General features: G+C 45.6%; 1 protein-coding gene across 1 annotated transcript in view; it reads right to left on the reverse strand.

The window, feature by feature from the left end:
• USP39 (ubiquitin specific peptidase 39) overlaps positions 1 to 16,785 on the reverse strand; it is a 34,424-nt gene that overhangs the window by 15,100 nt on the left and 2,539 nt on the right. Inside the window, exons 2-7 of the mRNA XM_043985353.1 lie at positions 10,806 to 10,875; positions 9,300 to 9,394; positions 9,079 to 9,215; positions 8,730 to 8,882; positions 5,608 to 5,833; positions 109 to 186 (exon numbers count right to left, since the gene is read on the reverse strand). Coding sequence (XP_043841288.1) covers positions 109 to 186; positions 5,608 to 5,833; positions 8,730 to 8,882; positions 9,079 to 9,215; positions 9,300 to 9,394; positions 10,806 to 10,875 — 759 coding nt within the window. The remainder of the gene's footprint in view (positions 1 to 108; positions 187 to 5,607; positions 5,834 to 8,729; positions 8,883 to 9,078; positions 9,216 to 9,299; positions 9,395 to 10,805; positions 10,876 to 16,785) is intronic.

Genomic DNA, 16,785 nt, shown 5'->3' on the forward strand with positions numbered 1-16,785 from the left:
GACCCTGTTCTGAAAGCCAGTAGCCCAGCCGGGGAAGAAGGGCTAGAGCTCATAGCTCTGGGAGTCAATGGAACCGAAGGGAGGCTCTTTTCAGAGACTACAACTTACTCTTCTTTTTCTTCTTTGTCCCCCCCAGGGCTGAGTGCAAGGCATTCAGGAACCAGGAAAGAAAGTCCACGCCATCCCCTGCAAGGAAAGAAGTGGGGAAGGTCAATCTTAGAGAAACCCAGATTGGAGGCACGTCCAGGGTCTCCCTCAAAACAGCCAGCACTTGGTAAATAACTACTGCACGTCCAGGACTACTGGGTATCGCAGGGGAGTGATTCACGTGCTGACCCAAAGTATGCACTGATCAATTCACAGAAATCTAAAGCTAAAGGGGCATTCAAACTTCTCACTCAACAGATACGGTCACAGATGAGGGACAGGGATCAGGTTATCAAAGCTGCCCAAGATCCCCCAACCAGCAGAGATACGAGAGCCCGAATCTACTGACTCCCACCCAAGGCTCTCTCCATTATGTGACGGTGCCCCAGAAGAAGAGGGTGATCACAGACCTAAGCCAGCCTGCTGAGAAGGTAGATTTGGAGGGGAGGAGGGAGCAGGGATGCTATCGCCCCGTCTTGGTCTTAAACATACTGTGGGAAAGAAGGTGTGCCAATAGTATCGGATCTCAAACTATGTAACAAAGTCGTAATCATCAAAATCTTTAAAAAGTAGAAAGGCCGGCCAGTGGAACAGATCACATATGCAATACATAGAAGGACCCAGTGTTTGATGTGCCCAAAGATCCAAGTTACTGGACTAAGAACTCACTGTTTGACAAAAATTCCTGGGAAAAATGGAAAGCAATCTGGAAGAAATTCTATAGACCAACATTTCACACAATATATGAAGATGAGCTTCAGTTGAACACATTATCGAGACATTAAAGGTGATGGCATTAACAAATCAGAAAACAAAAAAGAAATCACCTTTAAGCTCTCTGGTTAGGGAAAGTTTTATGACCAAACAAGGGATAGAGAGGATCATAGGAGATAAATTGATGGACAAAATTCAATATGTAAATTTTTTTAATTTTTGCACAAAACCAAAGCAGCTAAAATTAAAAGGGAAATAGGCAAACAAGAAAAAATATTTGCAGAAAATTTCTCTCATAAGGGTATCATTTCCACAACATATAAGGAAGTGGCTCATAGCTATAAGAATAAGAGTTATTCCCCAATTGATATGTGTCAGAGGACATGAAGAGACCACTTTCCAAGGAAGAAGCCAACCACACTATCAATAGCTGCCGGAAAATAGGCTATAAAATCACTAATAATCAGGGAAATGAAAGCAGCTGAGGCTGTAACTTACATCCATCAGACTGTCAAAGTCGACAAAACCAGAAATGATGAATGTTGGAGGGGGTGGGGGCAGGAAAGCAGGCAGATTAATGAACATCAGTGAGAACACGAAGTGAATCAATACCGATATCCTGGAAAACAACTTAGAGCTATGCTCCCCAAATTACTAAATGGTACAAATGAATGGCCAAGCAATACTATTACTAGGTCTGCATACCAAAAAGATTAAAGAAAGAAGAAAAGGGTTACATGTACAAACATATTCACAATATCCTTTTTTGTAATAGCAAAAACTGGAAACCAACGGGGTATTCATCAAATGGGAAATGGCTGAATAAATTACAGTATTTGAATATACTGAAATACTACTATGCTATAAGAAATGATGAAAAGGATGGTTTCAGAGAAATCTGGAAAGACTTGCATGAACTGAGACAGAGTGAAGTAAGCAGAACCAAGAGAACAATTTATATAAACAACATTACAGAGAAAAACAACTCTGATCAATGCAATGGCTGTCCATGATTCTAGAGGACTGATGATAAAGCATGCTATCTCCTAAGAAGTGATGGACTTAGGGTAGAGAATGAGATTTATTTTTTGGTCATACCTACTGGGGAAATTTATTTTGCTTGACTATGCATATGTTACAAGGATTTCTTTTTCTCTTTTTTTAATGTTGAAGGAAAGAAGTGAGAAATTGATTTATGTTCACTGAAATATGTATATATATATATATATATATATATATATATATGTACAAATATAAATATATATATGGTTTTTTCAACGCACAGAAGAGAACAAAAGGAAGACCAGAAAGAATCACAAACAGGACAGCTTTGAAAATTACAGGTTGAATTTATTACACATTTTAAAAGAAAAGCAAGTTGTACATAAAAGCTCTGTTTCATGCTTTCCTTTCTACTATGTATACAGAAATGCCCATTTCATTTGGTATTTGAATTCAGAATAGTTTTCTCTCATTAGCCTTTACTTATATTCCTAGAGATAAAGTCCAGGGCAGAACAAGAGAGCCCAACTGCAGCGAGGCTTCTTCGAAGTTCCCTCACGTGTTTTACAAGCATCGCTAAGCACCTAGACAACAATGACCTTTGCGACTGTTCTTGGCCGCAGTGGGATGAGAAGAACAAGGAAGCCTCTCAGGCCCGGGAAGCAATTCGCTGGTCCTCCATGCAGGCCTCTGGGATGAGGTGGGCCTTCCTCCCATGAGCTATCGGTCTGCCTGCTAAATGGACAGGGGAGTCCCTGGGATCAGCGCTTGTTCCCAAACCTGCCCCTCTTTGATGCCTGTAAACAGCCCCCAGTCATCTTTACCACAGATTTATCTGATGCCCACAAGCTGTTAATCTCATACTCTTTCACCAATTATACAGCTCAGGAGTGTCAGAAGTGGGACTTCAACCAGGGCCTCTGACCCCAGGCCAAGCACGCTCTCTACTCCACCGCGCTGCCCCCCCGGTAGTGATGGTACACTCCTGCTCCACAGTCCATTTTTACTGCTCCTCTATTGCTGGACATTCAGGTTGCTTCACTTTTTTTTAAGAACATAGAAAGTGGCCATGAAAAAATCTGAACAGAGCAGCCCAAGACCCTTTCTAGTAAAGCCCTTTCCTCCCAACGACTCTATGTGACGGGTAGTCCATGAGTGCTGCCCAAAAGGGGGATAGTGGATGGGCTACGCCAAGAGATGCTGGGCTCCCCCTCCTTGAAGGACCCCCAGCAGGGGCGGGAGGACTAACTTTGTCGGGTATATCATAATGGAGATTCCCTTCTCGTTTGAGTTGGCCAATAGGCCACCTAAGTCCCTCCCAACTCTCAAACTATGATTCCATAGCATAAGACTCCTGCCTATAAAACAAGGAACTAGCTATAGAGACCTGCAGTGACTTATGCAAAATCATATCACTCGATCCAAGCCACAAATGTCTGACTTCAAGTCTGAGGCTCAGCGGATAAACTGCTGGACTCAGTCAGGAAGAGTTGAGTGTTAATCCCACCTCACCTACTAGCTGTGTGGCCCTGAGCAAGTCATCAAACTCTGCCTCAGTTTTCTCATCTACGAAGTGGGGGGAGTAACAGTGTATCTCACAGGGTGGTGGTAAGGGTTAAGTGAGGCAGTCTCTATAAAGCACTTTGTAAGCCTTAAAAAGGGCTATTCTAAATGTTAGCATTATAATTATTGCCACTACTCTCCTAAATGGTAGCTGGATGATGTACTAGATAGAGCACTTGGAATCTGGCCTCAGACACTAGCTGCATGACCCTGGGCAAGTCACTTCACTCTGTTTACCTCAGTTTCCTCATCTATAAAATGAGCTGGAGAAAGAAATGGCAAACTCACCACTCCAGGATCTCTGCCCAGAAAACCCCAAATGGGGTCACAAAGAGTCAGACAACTGAACAACAACTCCCCTAAATAATAAGAACCACAGCAATCCCTTACATTCCCCTCCTTTCTAATCCCCAACCACAAACAAGGCAGGTGGAGAGGAAGGCCGCTGCAGAGTCACAATTCAGGGCCTTCATCTAAAACAACCATCGTAATGCAGAAAAGAGACAGCAAAAAGATAGCTCTTACCCAGGCTTAACGGTGTTGTGCTCGTTATTCTGAGTTGGACTGGCAGACTGTGGCAAGTGCACTTAGGGCTCTTCTTCTTCTTTTTTTTTTTGGTGAAGCAATTGGGGTTAAGTGACTTGCCTAGGGTCACACAGCTAGTAAGTGTTAAGTGTCTGAGGCTGGATTTGAACTCAGGTCCTCCTGATTCCAGGGCCAGTGCTTTATCCACTGCGCCATCTAGCTGCCCCTAGGTCTCTTCTAATATAAGGGGTGTCTTAGCTTCCTAATCCTGGGGAAGAAAGACTTCATCTCTTCAGGGCACCCTGGTCGGCTACAGCTGCTGGTACAAACCATTAGCGGGCAATTTTTTTTCCCATCAGATCAGAAGTTAGACAACTCCTTTGGCAGAGAGGAAACCTATGGAGTCCTATGAACTCTGGCACTGGCTGAAGACTAGCACAGCCTCTCTCAGGTGAAAAGAAGACACAGTATCAGCCCAGGAGAACCTTGATTCAGTGGATAAATATTTATAAAGCACCAACTGTGTGCTAAGCCTGGGGATATAAAAAGTGGCAAAAGACAGTCCCTGCCCTCCAGGAGCTCACAATCTAACAGGGAGACAAATATATGCATACATCTATATGTATATGTGTGTGTGTATACACACACACACACACACACACACACACACACACACACACACCCCAAACTATCTTCAGGATAAATAGGAAATAACAGAAGGAAGGCCCAGGACTTAAGAAGGGTTGGGGAAGGCTGCCTGTAGAAGGGGGGATTTTAGCTGGGACTCAGCAGTCAGAGTGGAGAAGGGAGAACACTCCAGATGGGACAGTTGCCAAAAAGAACGCCAGAGCTAAGAGATGGCGAGTCCTGCTCATGGACCAGCCAGGAGGCTAGGATCACTGAGACAAGGAGTCTGGGTCAGAGTCAGGTAAGCCTGTTGGGTGCCTGGAGCACCCAAGAGAACCTCCTGGATCTGACCCTGGAGGCGACAGGAAGCCTCAGGAGCTTCCTGAGCGGAGGGGATAACATGGTCAGACCTACTTAAGAAAGCACTTTGGGGGTGAAGTGGGGAGTCCTGAGACAGGCAGCCCTCCGCACCAGCAGAGAGATGTTGCCAAGATGACACTGACAGGCCTTGGTAACAAAGGAGATGGGGATGGGCCAGTGGTGAGAGACAATGAGGAGGCGAGGACAGTCGCTAGCCTGGGAGCCTGAATCAGGACAGCCTTCATCAGCGATGGGGGAGTTTGGGAGGGGAAGACCTGGGGAAAGTTAACTCTGCCCGTGCTGAATTTAAGAGGGCCGAGTTTAAGGCGGACTCGGCCGGCACGTCCCCTCGCCAGAATCTCTTTAGACCCTGGCACAGTGCATGAAGTACAGACAGACAAGGAACTCCCAGCTCTATTATCAGCTCCTCTGACCCCCAGTCATTCTCCCTCATCTCCAGGACCTCTAAGATACCATCAAGATTTGGTTTGGAGGCTGTGGCAAAAGGGTAGCTAGATTTTGCAATGGGTAGAGCACCAGTTCTGGATTTAGGAAGGCCCGAGTTCAAGATGTGTGACCCTGGGCAAGACACTTCATCCTAGTGGTCTCATGTGCACACAAGAGCACACAGATGCACACAACACCAAAGAGGAGAGCCTCATTCCTCACCTTGCTTAGTGATCTGAAAAGTCTTCTTGCTACACAGAACGACGGCCTGAAGCATCTCATGAGGAGAGACGTGTGCCTTGAAATTTCGAGGATTCCAGAGTTTTCTCATCAGTTCTCCAAAACGCTGCACCAATAAGAACATGATGTCCCCGGGAGGACGCTTGATGTTCTTATAGTTCTCTTCTTCAAGGAAGTAGTTCCGGAGAGGGGGGACGTTAGACAAAGCCTAGAACCAAACAGTCAGGGTCAGTCCTGAGGGATGCTGCCCTGCTCCCAAAGTGTGACCGCTCTTCTCACCAGAGAACTTACAATCCACTTTGCTTGTGACTGTCCCCAAAAGGGTGAAAAAGAACTGAGACACTTAGGGAAAAGCCCCACTTACTGACGGGTTCTCTAAGACAGGAAGCAAGATGAAAGGGTGCAGCTTCCCTCGCCTTAGAGTGTGTACCTGGGGGACACAAGCACCAGGGGTACACTGTCACCTCTGTCCAATATCCCACCCACCCCCATCCTCCAGAGATGGGGAGAGCCGAAACACAGGCACTGGTGAGCACTGGTCACATGGCGGGGGGGGGGGGGGGGGGGCACAGTCACAAAAATTTTTCCAAACCCCAGAAAATGCCTCTTGGAGCCTTCCCCCAAATGCCCTGACCAAGCTATGGCTGCTGTAAGGTGATGAGAGGGTCAAAACCCAACAAGGGTAGTCCCATAAGAAGCAGAAGGGCTGGGGCCACACTGCCAAGGACCTTCCAAGGGGAGCTGCTCCTGATGAAGCCCCCATCAGCACCCCTGACTCACTTCCCACCCAGGGAGATGCTCCTTCCTCTCAGCTTGGATGATTTCAAATCCCTTCTTTCTTCTCGTCAAACCTCCCGGCTTCTGTGACTGACTCACTGAAGCTTTAGCTATGCTTTGTGACCAGTGTTCTTAGCCATGAACGTACTTCAGCTGAAATTAATGCAAATCATCAGTAAGGGATCAAAGTTGGAAGCGACATCAGAGAGCGACATCAGAGGCCGACAAGGGCCTTGCCCAAAGTCACCGAGATCTTCAGCTGATTCGTTCTACTCCATCAGGCACCATTAAAGCTACACTCATCCAGTGCTGGAGGAACCACCAACTTTTAGAATTGTTTTGGAGAGCAGTGTGGCCATAAGCAAGGAAGTTACAAGAATAATGATCACCTTTGGTGGGAGGAAAGGAATAAGCATTTATTAAGTGCCTACTGCACGCCAGACCCCGTGCTAAGATCTCATTTGCTCACCACAACAATCCTCAGAGGTGCCATTTTACCCCCATTTTACATCTGAAGAAATGGAAGCAGACACAGGTTCAATGACTTGTCCAGGACTAGCCAGCTAGGAAGTGTCTGAGGCCACATTTGAACTCAGGTCTTCTTGACTCCAGGCCTAGCTTCCCCATCCAGTGAACCACCCAGGTGTCTATGACACCACAATTCCATTGCTGGGCCTGTGACCCCACAGTCTTATGGAAAAACAACCCCAAAGGGCTATTTGTCCAAATTTTTTCATGGCCACATTATATGTTGTGATAAAAAAAGTGAAGCAGCCTAAATGTCCAACAAGAGAGGAGTGGCACAGCAATGTACCGTCATCACCAAGGGGGCAATGTGGTAGAGCAGAGAGTGTGCTTGGCCTCGAGTCAGAGGCCCTGGCTTTAAGTCTCACTTCTGACACCTCCTTCTGAGCTGCATAATCTGGACCAAATCACATAATTTCTCTGAGCCTCAGGAGAAGAGCCCACAATTTACCTACTAGGTTACAAGGGGACTGAGGTTTGCATTGACAGAAGGTGTTTCTACGCCAATGCTGTTGATCTAAAGGGATATCATGATGCAGTTAAAAACAACAATACGAGGGACATAAAGAAATCTAGAAAGGCCTCTATGAAACACACAAACAACAAGAAGGAAAGGGAGAGGGAAGGGGCAGAGAATTCTAAGAAACAAAAATGTAGCCGTCAGGCCATGACATCAGTTAATTTAGATGTAGTTCCTAAGCAACTTGGATCACATCACTATCTACTATTGTCTGGAAATGTTCAGGGTCTCCAACTTCCAGCTCTCTGTTGCCCTCCACTGTCCAAGGCCATCCCCTTCAGTAAAGAGAGGTAGCTGCTACTGTCCCCAGGAAACCCCTCCCATCACAGGCTCCCTGGGGACACAGTACAAGGACACAGTGAGAAAACCTTGCCCAAACTTGGACTTGAGCCCTCTGCTTCTCCCCAGGCAAGCCAAAAAGCAAAAGGGCAGGGTATTTTGGGTGCCGATCTCTGCACTGCCCCGTGCCAAGGAGGAGCAAGGTGTCCATCCACCAAGTGGGCTGCAATGCAGACGCTCTTCGGGTCTGGCGGGAACCACAGGGATGCCGTATTCTACTCCAACTCTTTCGATTTTCTGATTCTGTGACTATGCACTGAAATCAGGTTAAATGCCAATTCTTATCAAACAAACAGAATTCTGTTCTAATGTGCCAGTTATTTTTTAAGTAGTAAAGAAGCAGGAAGAAGGTAACATCTCACACCCAGGATAATCTAAAGGTCACCAGCTGCGATGCTGCCTCCCCTCTGATTGCCAACTTGATGTCACAGAAAATTCCCCAATCCACTCTGCTCAGCCCCACTTAGCGCTGTGGCAGCAGAAATGACTGTAGCAACAGCAGAAGCAGTGAGAGTCAAGATTCCTACAACGCTCACCACGCACTGCCCTCAAGAGCCCTGTGACATGGACACTGGCAGTATCATTTGCCCCAATTTACAAATAATCTGAGGCTAAGAGAAGTTAAAAGATCTGTCCAAAATCATACAATCAAGGATGTGCAGGGCACATATGTCAATTCAACTCTCTAGCAGAGACCAAGCAAGGGGCCACAGGCCACAGGCTCAGAAGATGGAAAAAGGTGGGTGCGCCAGCCCATCTCTCGCCAATGGGCCCATCCCTCAACAACGGCACAGTGGACTGATGCAGAAGTGGAAGCCCTGGTCAATTGTGTGATCCAAGCCATCCCAGCATCCATCCAAGCCTGCACTACGCTCAGTGCTCCTCCTCCTCCTCCCACCTGAGCCCAAAGTTAGCCTCTGCCAAGTCTTACTCCTGGGCCTACCTGAAGCACAGCATTGGCGTAGTCATTAGCCTTGATGTTATTCAGCCCTACGATACCAGGCAGGTATGTGGTTCCATCATAAGCCCGAGACAGCTTGGCCTGCTTGTCCAAGTTTGAAATCTGTTGCTTGGTGAACGTGGGCTTCAGGACATACTGCAGAGAGAAACGCAAGGTCAGCAAAGGTGTAAGCCTCCTTAAAAAGAGCAAGGACTCAAAAGACCCCTCAAACTTTTTCCCCTAACAAAAAAGGGCCAGGTAAGAAGAGGCAGCCATCATAGCTGTATCTTCAAATTACACCCCTCCCAAAGAGGCTCCCAAGAGCCCTGACGCCCTCCACAGTGACGCATACGGTGATGTCCTCCAGCGAGGAGTCGATGATTTCATAGTTGTCTGGAAGGCAGTAAAATTTGAGGGTGTGCAGGTTAAGGAAAACATGGTGGCTGAACTGGACACTGTGGATGTAGGCGTGAGACTTCAACCCTCGTCCTGCAGGGGAAAAGGAAAAGACATTAGGGGAAGAGAGGTTCTGGAGGGAAGTTCAGAGCTCTAGGTCAGATGAGGTCTATTTACCCTGAAAGTATTTGCCACACACCAGGCAGGCGTACGCATTGATGTGTGAAAGCGAAATGGAGCAGAGTTTTTCAAAGTCAAAGTCCAGGACACTCCTGAAAGAACAAGAGGAAAACAATTAACAAGAATAAAAACCTATTAAGCCAAAGCTGAGGCCCTCCAGGAGCACAACGAAGCTGGCCTTTGGGGAAGGTCACCAAGTCTGCTGATACCGGTACCCTAGACTACCAATCTGCTCCAGACACAGCCCCCTCCGGCCCTCCTCTGATCCCCCGGGCCAAGGCACCTTGAGCAGATATACCAGGCCAGTCCTCTCCTCTTGCTGGTATGTCTAACGAGCCAAGCACCTTTCCCTGCTCAAAGACCCAGTGGCTCCCTGGGCCTGTTTCTTCATCTCTAAAATGAGAAGACTGCACAAGATGGGCCTCTGAGAGGGGGCTCTGGAGGGGGCCAGCTCTAGATCCAGGATCCTATGATGGTTCTATGACCCGTGTGGCCAATGTGCAAGGTCACATCTCCTCCCTGGGCCTCAGCGTCCTCATGTGCTAAATGAGGTGGCTTGGCTACATGCCCTCTGAGGCCCCTTCTAACTCCAAAGCAACGATCCAAAGAGCAGCTCAAGATCTGAAATGAAACAAGAGGGTCTCGTTGTTGTTTGAGGCCCCAAACTAGGTCTGTCTGAGCTGGGAGTAAGAGGGCAGAGGAACAAAAGAAGCGTCCTCAAACGAAACCAAAATATTCTGTGAAGTATTCCCTTGACAAACTCATTAAGCACCTACTGTGTGCAAAGGCACCAGGGACACAACAATGAAGAAGATACAGACCCTCCCTTCAAAGCATTTCTCTAACGGGACCGTCCAGTGCTGTGCAAATAAGGAGATGACAAAACAGAACATGGCAGAGGTTAAAAAAAGGAGAGGGGAGGTGGGAGGCTGTCAGAAAAGTTGGGGGAAATCATGTACAGCCAGGAGGATAAGACGAAGCCAGTTCTGTTGGGCCCGGAAGGCAAGGGAGGACGGATTTCCCCAGAGAAGAGGGCGGCATTTCTGCTGAAGACGAAAGAGATCACAGAGGAGGATGGAAAGGGCATGTTCTCACATACCAGAAGAGTTTTAACATGGGCACAAAGCAGTGGTGAGCTTGAGACATAAGAGACTCCTTTCTCCATGTCAATTCCTGGCACCTGGCTCTCATTTGCTGGTAAATCATTAAGAGCCACCAAACACATCCACATCCCCTGTATCCATCAAAGCCCAAGGCCCCTTTCATTTATCTATGCCCAGGTTCAGGCCCGAGTCCCTTCTTCTACAAAGTGGGCCGTAAAGTGGAGCAGAGTCAGACCTTCTGTTGCCCAACGCTCTCCTCAATGTCACTAACTATGGACAGTGCACGATCCAAATGGCTTTCCTATGGTTTTTAGGTTCTTCCAGAGCAGCCCAAATGCTGTCTTCTGATCAGCAATGTTCTTTTTGCCCAAGAAACTCGACTTTTTTCCTCTTCACTGACCTGTTAATGGTGTCCAGGTAAGGGCAATGGCGGCTTCTTCGGTCCTCAGAGTCTAAGCGTCCATATCGCACTGAAATGAAAATCAAGGGCCGTGAAGATGAAAAATTACAACAAAGGCTGGGGACAGGCAGAAGCTCTGAGCTCAGCTCAGCAGCCATGTAATTCAGAGGACCTTGCAACTAACTCCCCCTGCCCTGCCCCCCAAAGCAATGAAGAAGCCAGTGGTGACTGAATAGAGACTGGGATCCCAGAATGAAAACCAGACTCCTCCGGCCCATGAAGGGAAGTCCAAGGCTAGTGACACCTACCTTACTACCTCTCACCTGGACAGCTCTGACAGTCACCTAATAATGGCGGCCTAACTAGGCCTGGTATACCCAGCTTCTGCCCTCTACAAGCTACCCTCCAGAGGATGTGAAATGGTATTCCTAACACACAAGTCACCCACAGGGTCACAGTCAGAGCTGGAAGGGGCATCGGAGCCATCCAGTCCATTCCCCTAATTTTACAGAGAAGGAAAGTGAGGCCACAAAGAGCTTGCGGAGGGTCATACAGCTGGTATGTCTGCCATAGGGCCAAGATGCTGCCTCCCTCAAAATTCTTTAAAGTTCTTCAGGAACTACAGGATAAAATGCAACCTTTTAGCTTATAATTTATGGCCTTTCAGAATCTTACTCCCACTTACTTAACCTTCCCAAGGTTGTTTCATTCTATTTCCCTTCACAGACTTTATGACTCATCCGAACTAGAACCCATTCCCTCCTGCTGCTGAAATGTTCTTCCTACAAGGCCCAGCTCAGGGCTTCCCAAATTATTAAAGTCTACCCTTTCTCCCCAAACTTCTCGTGGCATTCTGTCTGAATGTTTCTTTGGCCCTCACAACCAATCCTATCCTTTATGTAAATGTAGTCATCCCCCCCATCCCCACCCTTGGAGTATCTAATCTAGGCAGCAAATGAACCTAGGAGCCTAGAAGACTTGAGTGTGAATCCTAATTCAGACCCTAACTCTGTGACCCTGGGCAGGTCATTTTACCCCTCAGCCTCAGTTTCCTCATCTGTAAAACAAGAATAACAGCACCAGAATTGCTTCCTCATGGGATTGCTGTGAACATCAAACAAGTTAACAGTTGTATAGTGCTTTCTGCAAACCTTTAAACACTTTAGACGCTAGCTATTATTGTGATTATTACAGAATGGGAGGGAATGAGCATTTATTAAGCCCTTACTCTATGCCCCATACAAATACTATCCCATTTGATCCTTACAACAATCCTGGGAGATGGGTGCTACTATGATCCCCACTGAGGAATCTGAAGCAGGCATAGATTAAGAGACTTGCCCAGGGTCACACAGTCAGTAGGTGTCTGAAATAGGATTACACTCAGGGTTTCCTGACTCTAGGCCCAGCACTTTATCTGTGTATCTGCCTCTAAAAATAACAGCAGTGGCATTTATATGGCACTTCAAGGTTTGTGAAACACTACAAATATCTCATTTTAACCCTCACAACAGCATGGGGAGATCAGTGCTATTATATGCCTCATCTTACACAGTAGAAGAAACTGAGGCAGATAGGGATTAAATGACTTGCCCAGAGGCACACAGCTAGTAAGTATCTGAGGCTGGATTTGAATTCAGAGCTTTCTGACTCCAGGTCCCAGGGCTCTTTCCACCATGACACCTAGCTGCTTTTTAACTAATGAGGAAAGTAAGGTCCTTGAGCACAGTGACATCCTAATGTCTTTGTGTCCCCAGTGCTTTACCCATTATGAGGCCCCAATAAATATTTCCTCAACTGAATGAAACCAAAAAGAATCAGTCAAAAACATCCCATAAAAATTAATTCATTTAGCAAGAGGAGTATGTGAAAAAAACTGGGACAATTAGAGATGGACAAGACATAATCCCTGCCCACCAAGTACCCTGCAATGCAATAAGAATAAGAGACAGACAAAGCACCATCCTACAAGTCAGTAGTACGAACTTCCTCGTCACAATACTGAACACAAAGTCTTGCAGGGAGCTCAATGGATGTCTGTCGCATGAATTCCTGCATATGTGCTCAAGGTGCTCAAAGTAAGAGACTATTTCTAGCCTTTGCAATTTTAGAACACTTCATGAAAGTGGCACTAAGGTCATAGGATCCGGAGACAAGCCCTTATTGATCAGCTAATCCAACCTGCTCATTACACAGATTAGAAAACTGAGGCCACAAGACATTAATGTGATTTGGCCAGTCAGGCAGGAAGTAAGCAGAAAGAGTCAGGGCATCTCTATCTCCAAAACAGGCAAAGGCCCTGTGGGTGAGGGGAGACGGTAGAGCAGGCCAGTGTACTTGTCAGTGATTAGATCAAAGCTTCTGAAAGTGTGGGTTCCATGAAAAATGTGGCAGTAAATGTTTGACTTGCATACCTCTTTCATGTACCTATATACATGCATAAAAAATGTCTGCTGAAAATGGGTCAAGAGTGGAAGAAGTTTAAGAAGTCCTGGACTAGGGAGCGGCTAGGTAGCACAGTGGATAAAGCACCGGCCATGGATTCAGGAGAACCTGAGTTCAAATCCGGCCTCAGACACTTGACACTTACTAGCTGTGTGACCCTGGGCAAGTCACTTAACCCCCATTGCCCTGCCCCCCCCCCCCAAAAAAAATCCTGGACTAGATGATTCTTAAGGTCCCTTTCCAGCTCTAATTCCTATGACTGGTCAGGAATTCCCAGAAGAAGAGCCTGAGTAACGGCTGGGAATCAGGAAGTCTGGAGTCCAGGGTTTCTGGAAAAAGTCATGAAAAGAAGGCTAGAGAACTCGCTCCCCCAGAAACTAGACACTTTGTTATTGCTCAAGGTTGGCTGGGGCTCGAAGCTGGGACTTACAGTTGTAACTGTCATTCGCTGAGGTGTCCTCCCTATGGGGAGGGAAGAGAGGGGGAGGGAGTCTGTGTGTGTGTATGAAGTGAACTTTGGATCTATGAGGAATCTCTGAATGGGAAAGAGGACAGGAGAAACACCTTTCTTGTTAAAACTGCTACATGTTGTATAATGAAGAAACAAACTGAATTTTAAGAGTCTGTGAAGAACAGACTATTTATAATGACTGACTTCCTGACAATATAAACTTAACACATATTGAGGAGAGATATAAAAAGGATGCTGAGACTTTAATAAGTATCTTAAGTGAACTGAATGGTGGAATTGTTTGCAAAAGTGAAGTCATTTGCTGGTATAAAGAGGTGTTTGAAATTACTCTGGCTGTGATCTTTTGCAGTTAAAATACTGCAAATACAGGGGCAGCTAGAAGGGCAGTAGATAAAGCACCAGCTCTGGATTCAGGACGACCTGAGTTCAAATCCAGCCTCAGACAGTTGACACTTACTAGCTGTTTGACCCTGGGCAAGTCACTTAACCCCCATTGCCTGCAAAAAAACCCCAAAAAACCAACACCCCCCCAAAAAAAACCTGCAAATAATTGTGTCTAATTTACTTAGTGACGCTGTTAATAAATTATATATCTAGTAACTTTAATACTGAAGTCCCTAAGATTGAGGGATTTAATATAGAAATGAGAAGAGATAATAGAGATATTAAGAATATAAAGATATTGGGAATGTAAGTTTCTCCTTTCCCAGTAGTAATTATTTGAGAAATTAAATATTTAATAAACTGGAATGTGAGCACAAACTCATGAATGATAACTGCCCATTTATTAATTTTTTAAATCTTCAAACATATGCCTAGAACCCAGGATAAGATTAAATATGGGACCAAGTCAAGTGGCAGGCTAAGAGAAGACCTATGAGTAAATGCAGTCAACCTCAGACCTTGTTACAGAAGTAAACAAAAAAAAAGGGTGAGGACCTCAGATGCTGAGCTAAACAGTTTTACAGTAGCACAAGACAGAGCAGGAATCTGTATCAGGCACTGCTGGGTGCTGAAGCCTCTGTCCTCAAGGAACTTATGGTCTGTCGGAGCAAACACATACAGATAATTTAAATTACATTCAAAGTAAATACAAAAGCTGGGGCTGGGGGAACTAGGCACTAGGAGGATCAGGAACGCTCCCTGACAGTGGTAATAACCCTTAAGCTGGCCTCTGAATGAAGCTACGGTTTGTAAGAGGCCACAGTGAGGGGGCAACTATTTCCCAGGCAAGTAGGATAGTTTGTGCAAAGGCAAGGAGACAGGAGCTTGTTGGTTAGCGACCATCATTCCAGCCTACTGCGGCATTTATAAAGATTTGAGACACAATTCCTGGGTAATTTAATTATTTTATTAATAAGACCAGCAGGTTATTGATAAAGGGATGGTTACGTGGCCATCTCTCTTAAGATCAGAGACCACTAATGATGAGAGACTTGACTCTTTTTAGCAGTGCAAGGATCCAAAACAATTTCAAAGAACTTCATGATAGAAAATGTTCTCAACATCCAGAAAAAAGAAATGTGGATTATAAATGCAGATTGAACCACAATGTTTCTATTTTGGGGCTTTTTTTCCTTCTTTTCTGAGGTTTTTCCCTTGTGCTCTGATTCTTCTTTCACAATATGACTAATGCAAAAATGTTTCATGTGATGGCACATATGTAACCTATATCAGATTGCTTTCTGTCTTAGGGAGGAGGGAGGGAAGGGAGGATGAGAGAAAAATTTGGAACTAAAAACCCTATGAAAACACATGTTGAAAACTATGCTGACGGTGGAAATCAACACTGATTGGTTAACAATTACTGAGAATAAATATTCCAATGAGGGGCTGGGCTATATTCCATTGAGTCTTAGGGTACCTGACCTGGATCGCCTAAGTCTTGGTCAGAGACTTATCAATTTCCATATCACCTGGCTGACAAAAAAGAGGATCCACATTTTCTTAGACTTGTATGAGCAAACACAATGAGCAAGAATGCATGCATTAGCCCAAACTTAGAATTTCTTTTAGTGTCTTTGATTAGCTCTCAGCCATTCTGGTTAGGTAAGTCTTTTAGAAAGATTTCCCACACAAGTTAATTTCTGGATGAGGAAGTAGAAAAGGGGAAAAATCTTGGTCTGATTCAATAATTATTAATACAAGACAAAAATAATCATTTCTCACATTATGAAGTTCCTTTTGGATTTTTTTTTTAATTCTGTCACTCACCATATCAGCTATCTCTCCAATCTCCAAATTTGATAAATATTCCGTCTGTCATTACACGTGGTCTTGACAAAACTGTTAGAGACAATTGATACATCCCTATAACATACTAGGGAAGGCACAACATTTAAGGCTTATTTCCTATCCCTTTTGAGCTTATAACTTGAGTAGAATAAATAAAATATATACAGGTAACTATAATGCTTGAAAAGGGCATTAAATCCAACCTACATTTTCCTCTTTCCAACTTCCCTAGAGCTCCTTGGGCTGCTGTTTGGGGCCAAGTGGAATAAATCCCCCTTCCATTTGACAGTCCTTCAGATACAGGAAGACAACTATTACAACCCCTTCCTCCTCCAGGTTGAACATCCTAGCTCCTTCCACATCTCCTCAGAACAGGGAGCATTTACTTAGCACGTCACAGTTAGCACACTGCTCATTATCTCATTTGACCCCAATCCCACAAGGCTCACGTGGCAGACCTGGCAGCCTTCACCACACTGATTTTCTTTATCCAGACTCTCTCCAGCTACTGTCGCAGTTTGACTTTGGCCCCATCACTCAAACCCTCTGAACTTTGGCTACCTTATCTACCTTAGCATGACCTGAGGTTCCTTCCAGCTCTGAGTTGGGACATCATACCTGGACAGCTCCCAGACCCCAAAGCCTGAACAAGTACAGTCTTGACAACTAAATCCTATGAGAAACCTCAGTTTGCCCACATAAAAAGGGCAGTCTATATTCCAGCTAAACTGGCTTGCCAGCCATTCCCCTGTAGGAGATTCCTTCTCCCATCTCCAGGCACTGGCTAAGGCAATCCTCCTTGTGTGGAGTGAGCTCCCTCATCCAGAG

This window comes from Dromiciops gliroides, chromosome 2 (genome assembly GCF_019393635.1).
Source record: "Dromiciops gliroides isolate mDroGli1 chromosome 2, mDroGli1.pri, whole genome shotgun sequence".
In the NCBI taxonomy this organism is placed as follows: Eukaryota; Metazoa; Chordata; class Mammalia; order Microbiotheria; family Microbiotheriidae; genus Dromiciops; species Dromiciops gliroides.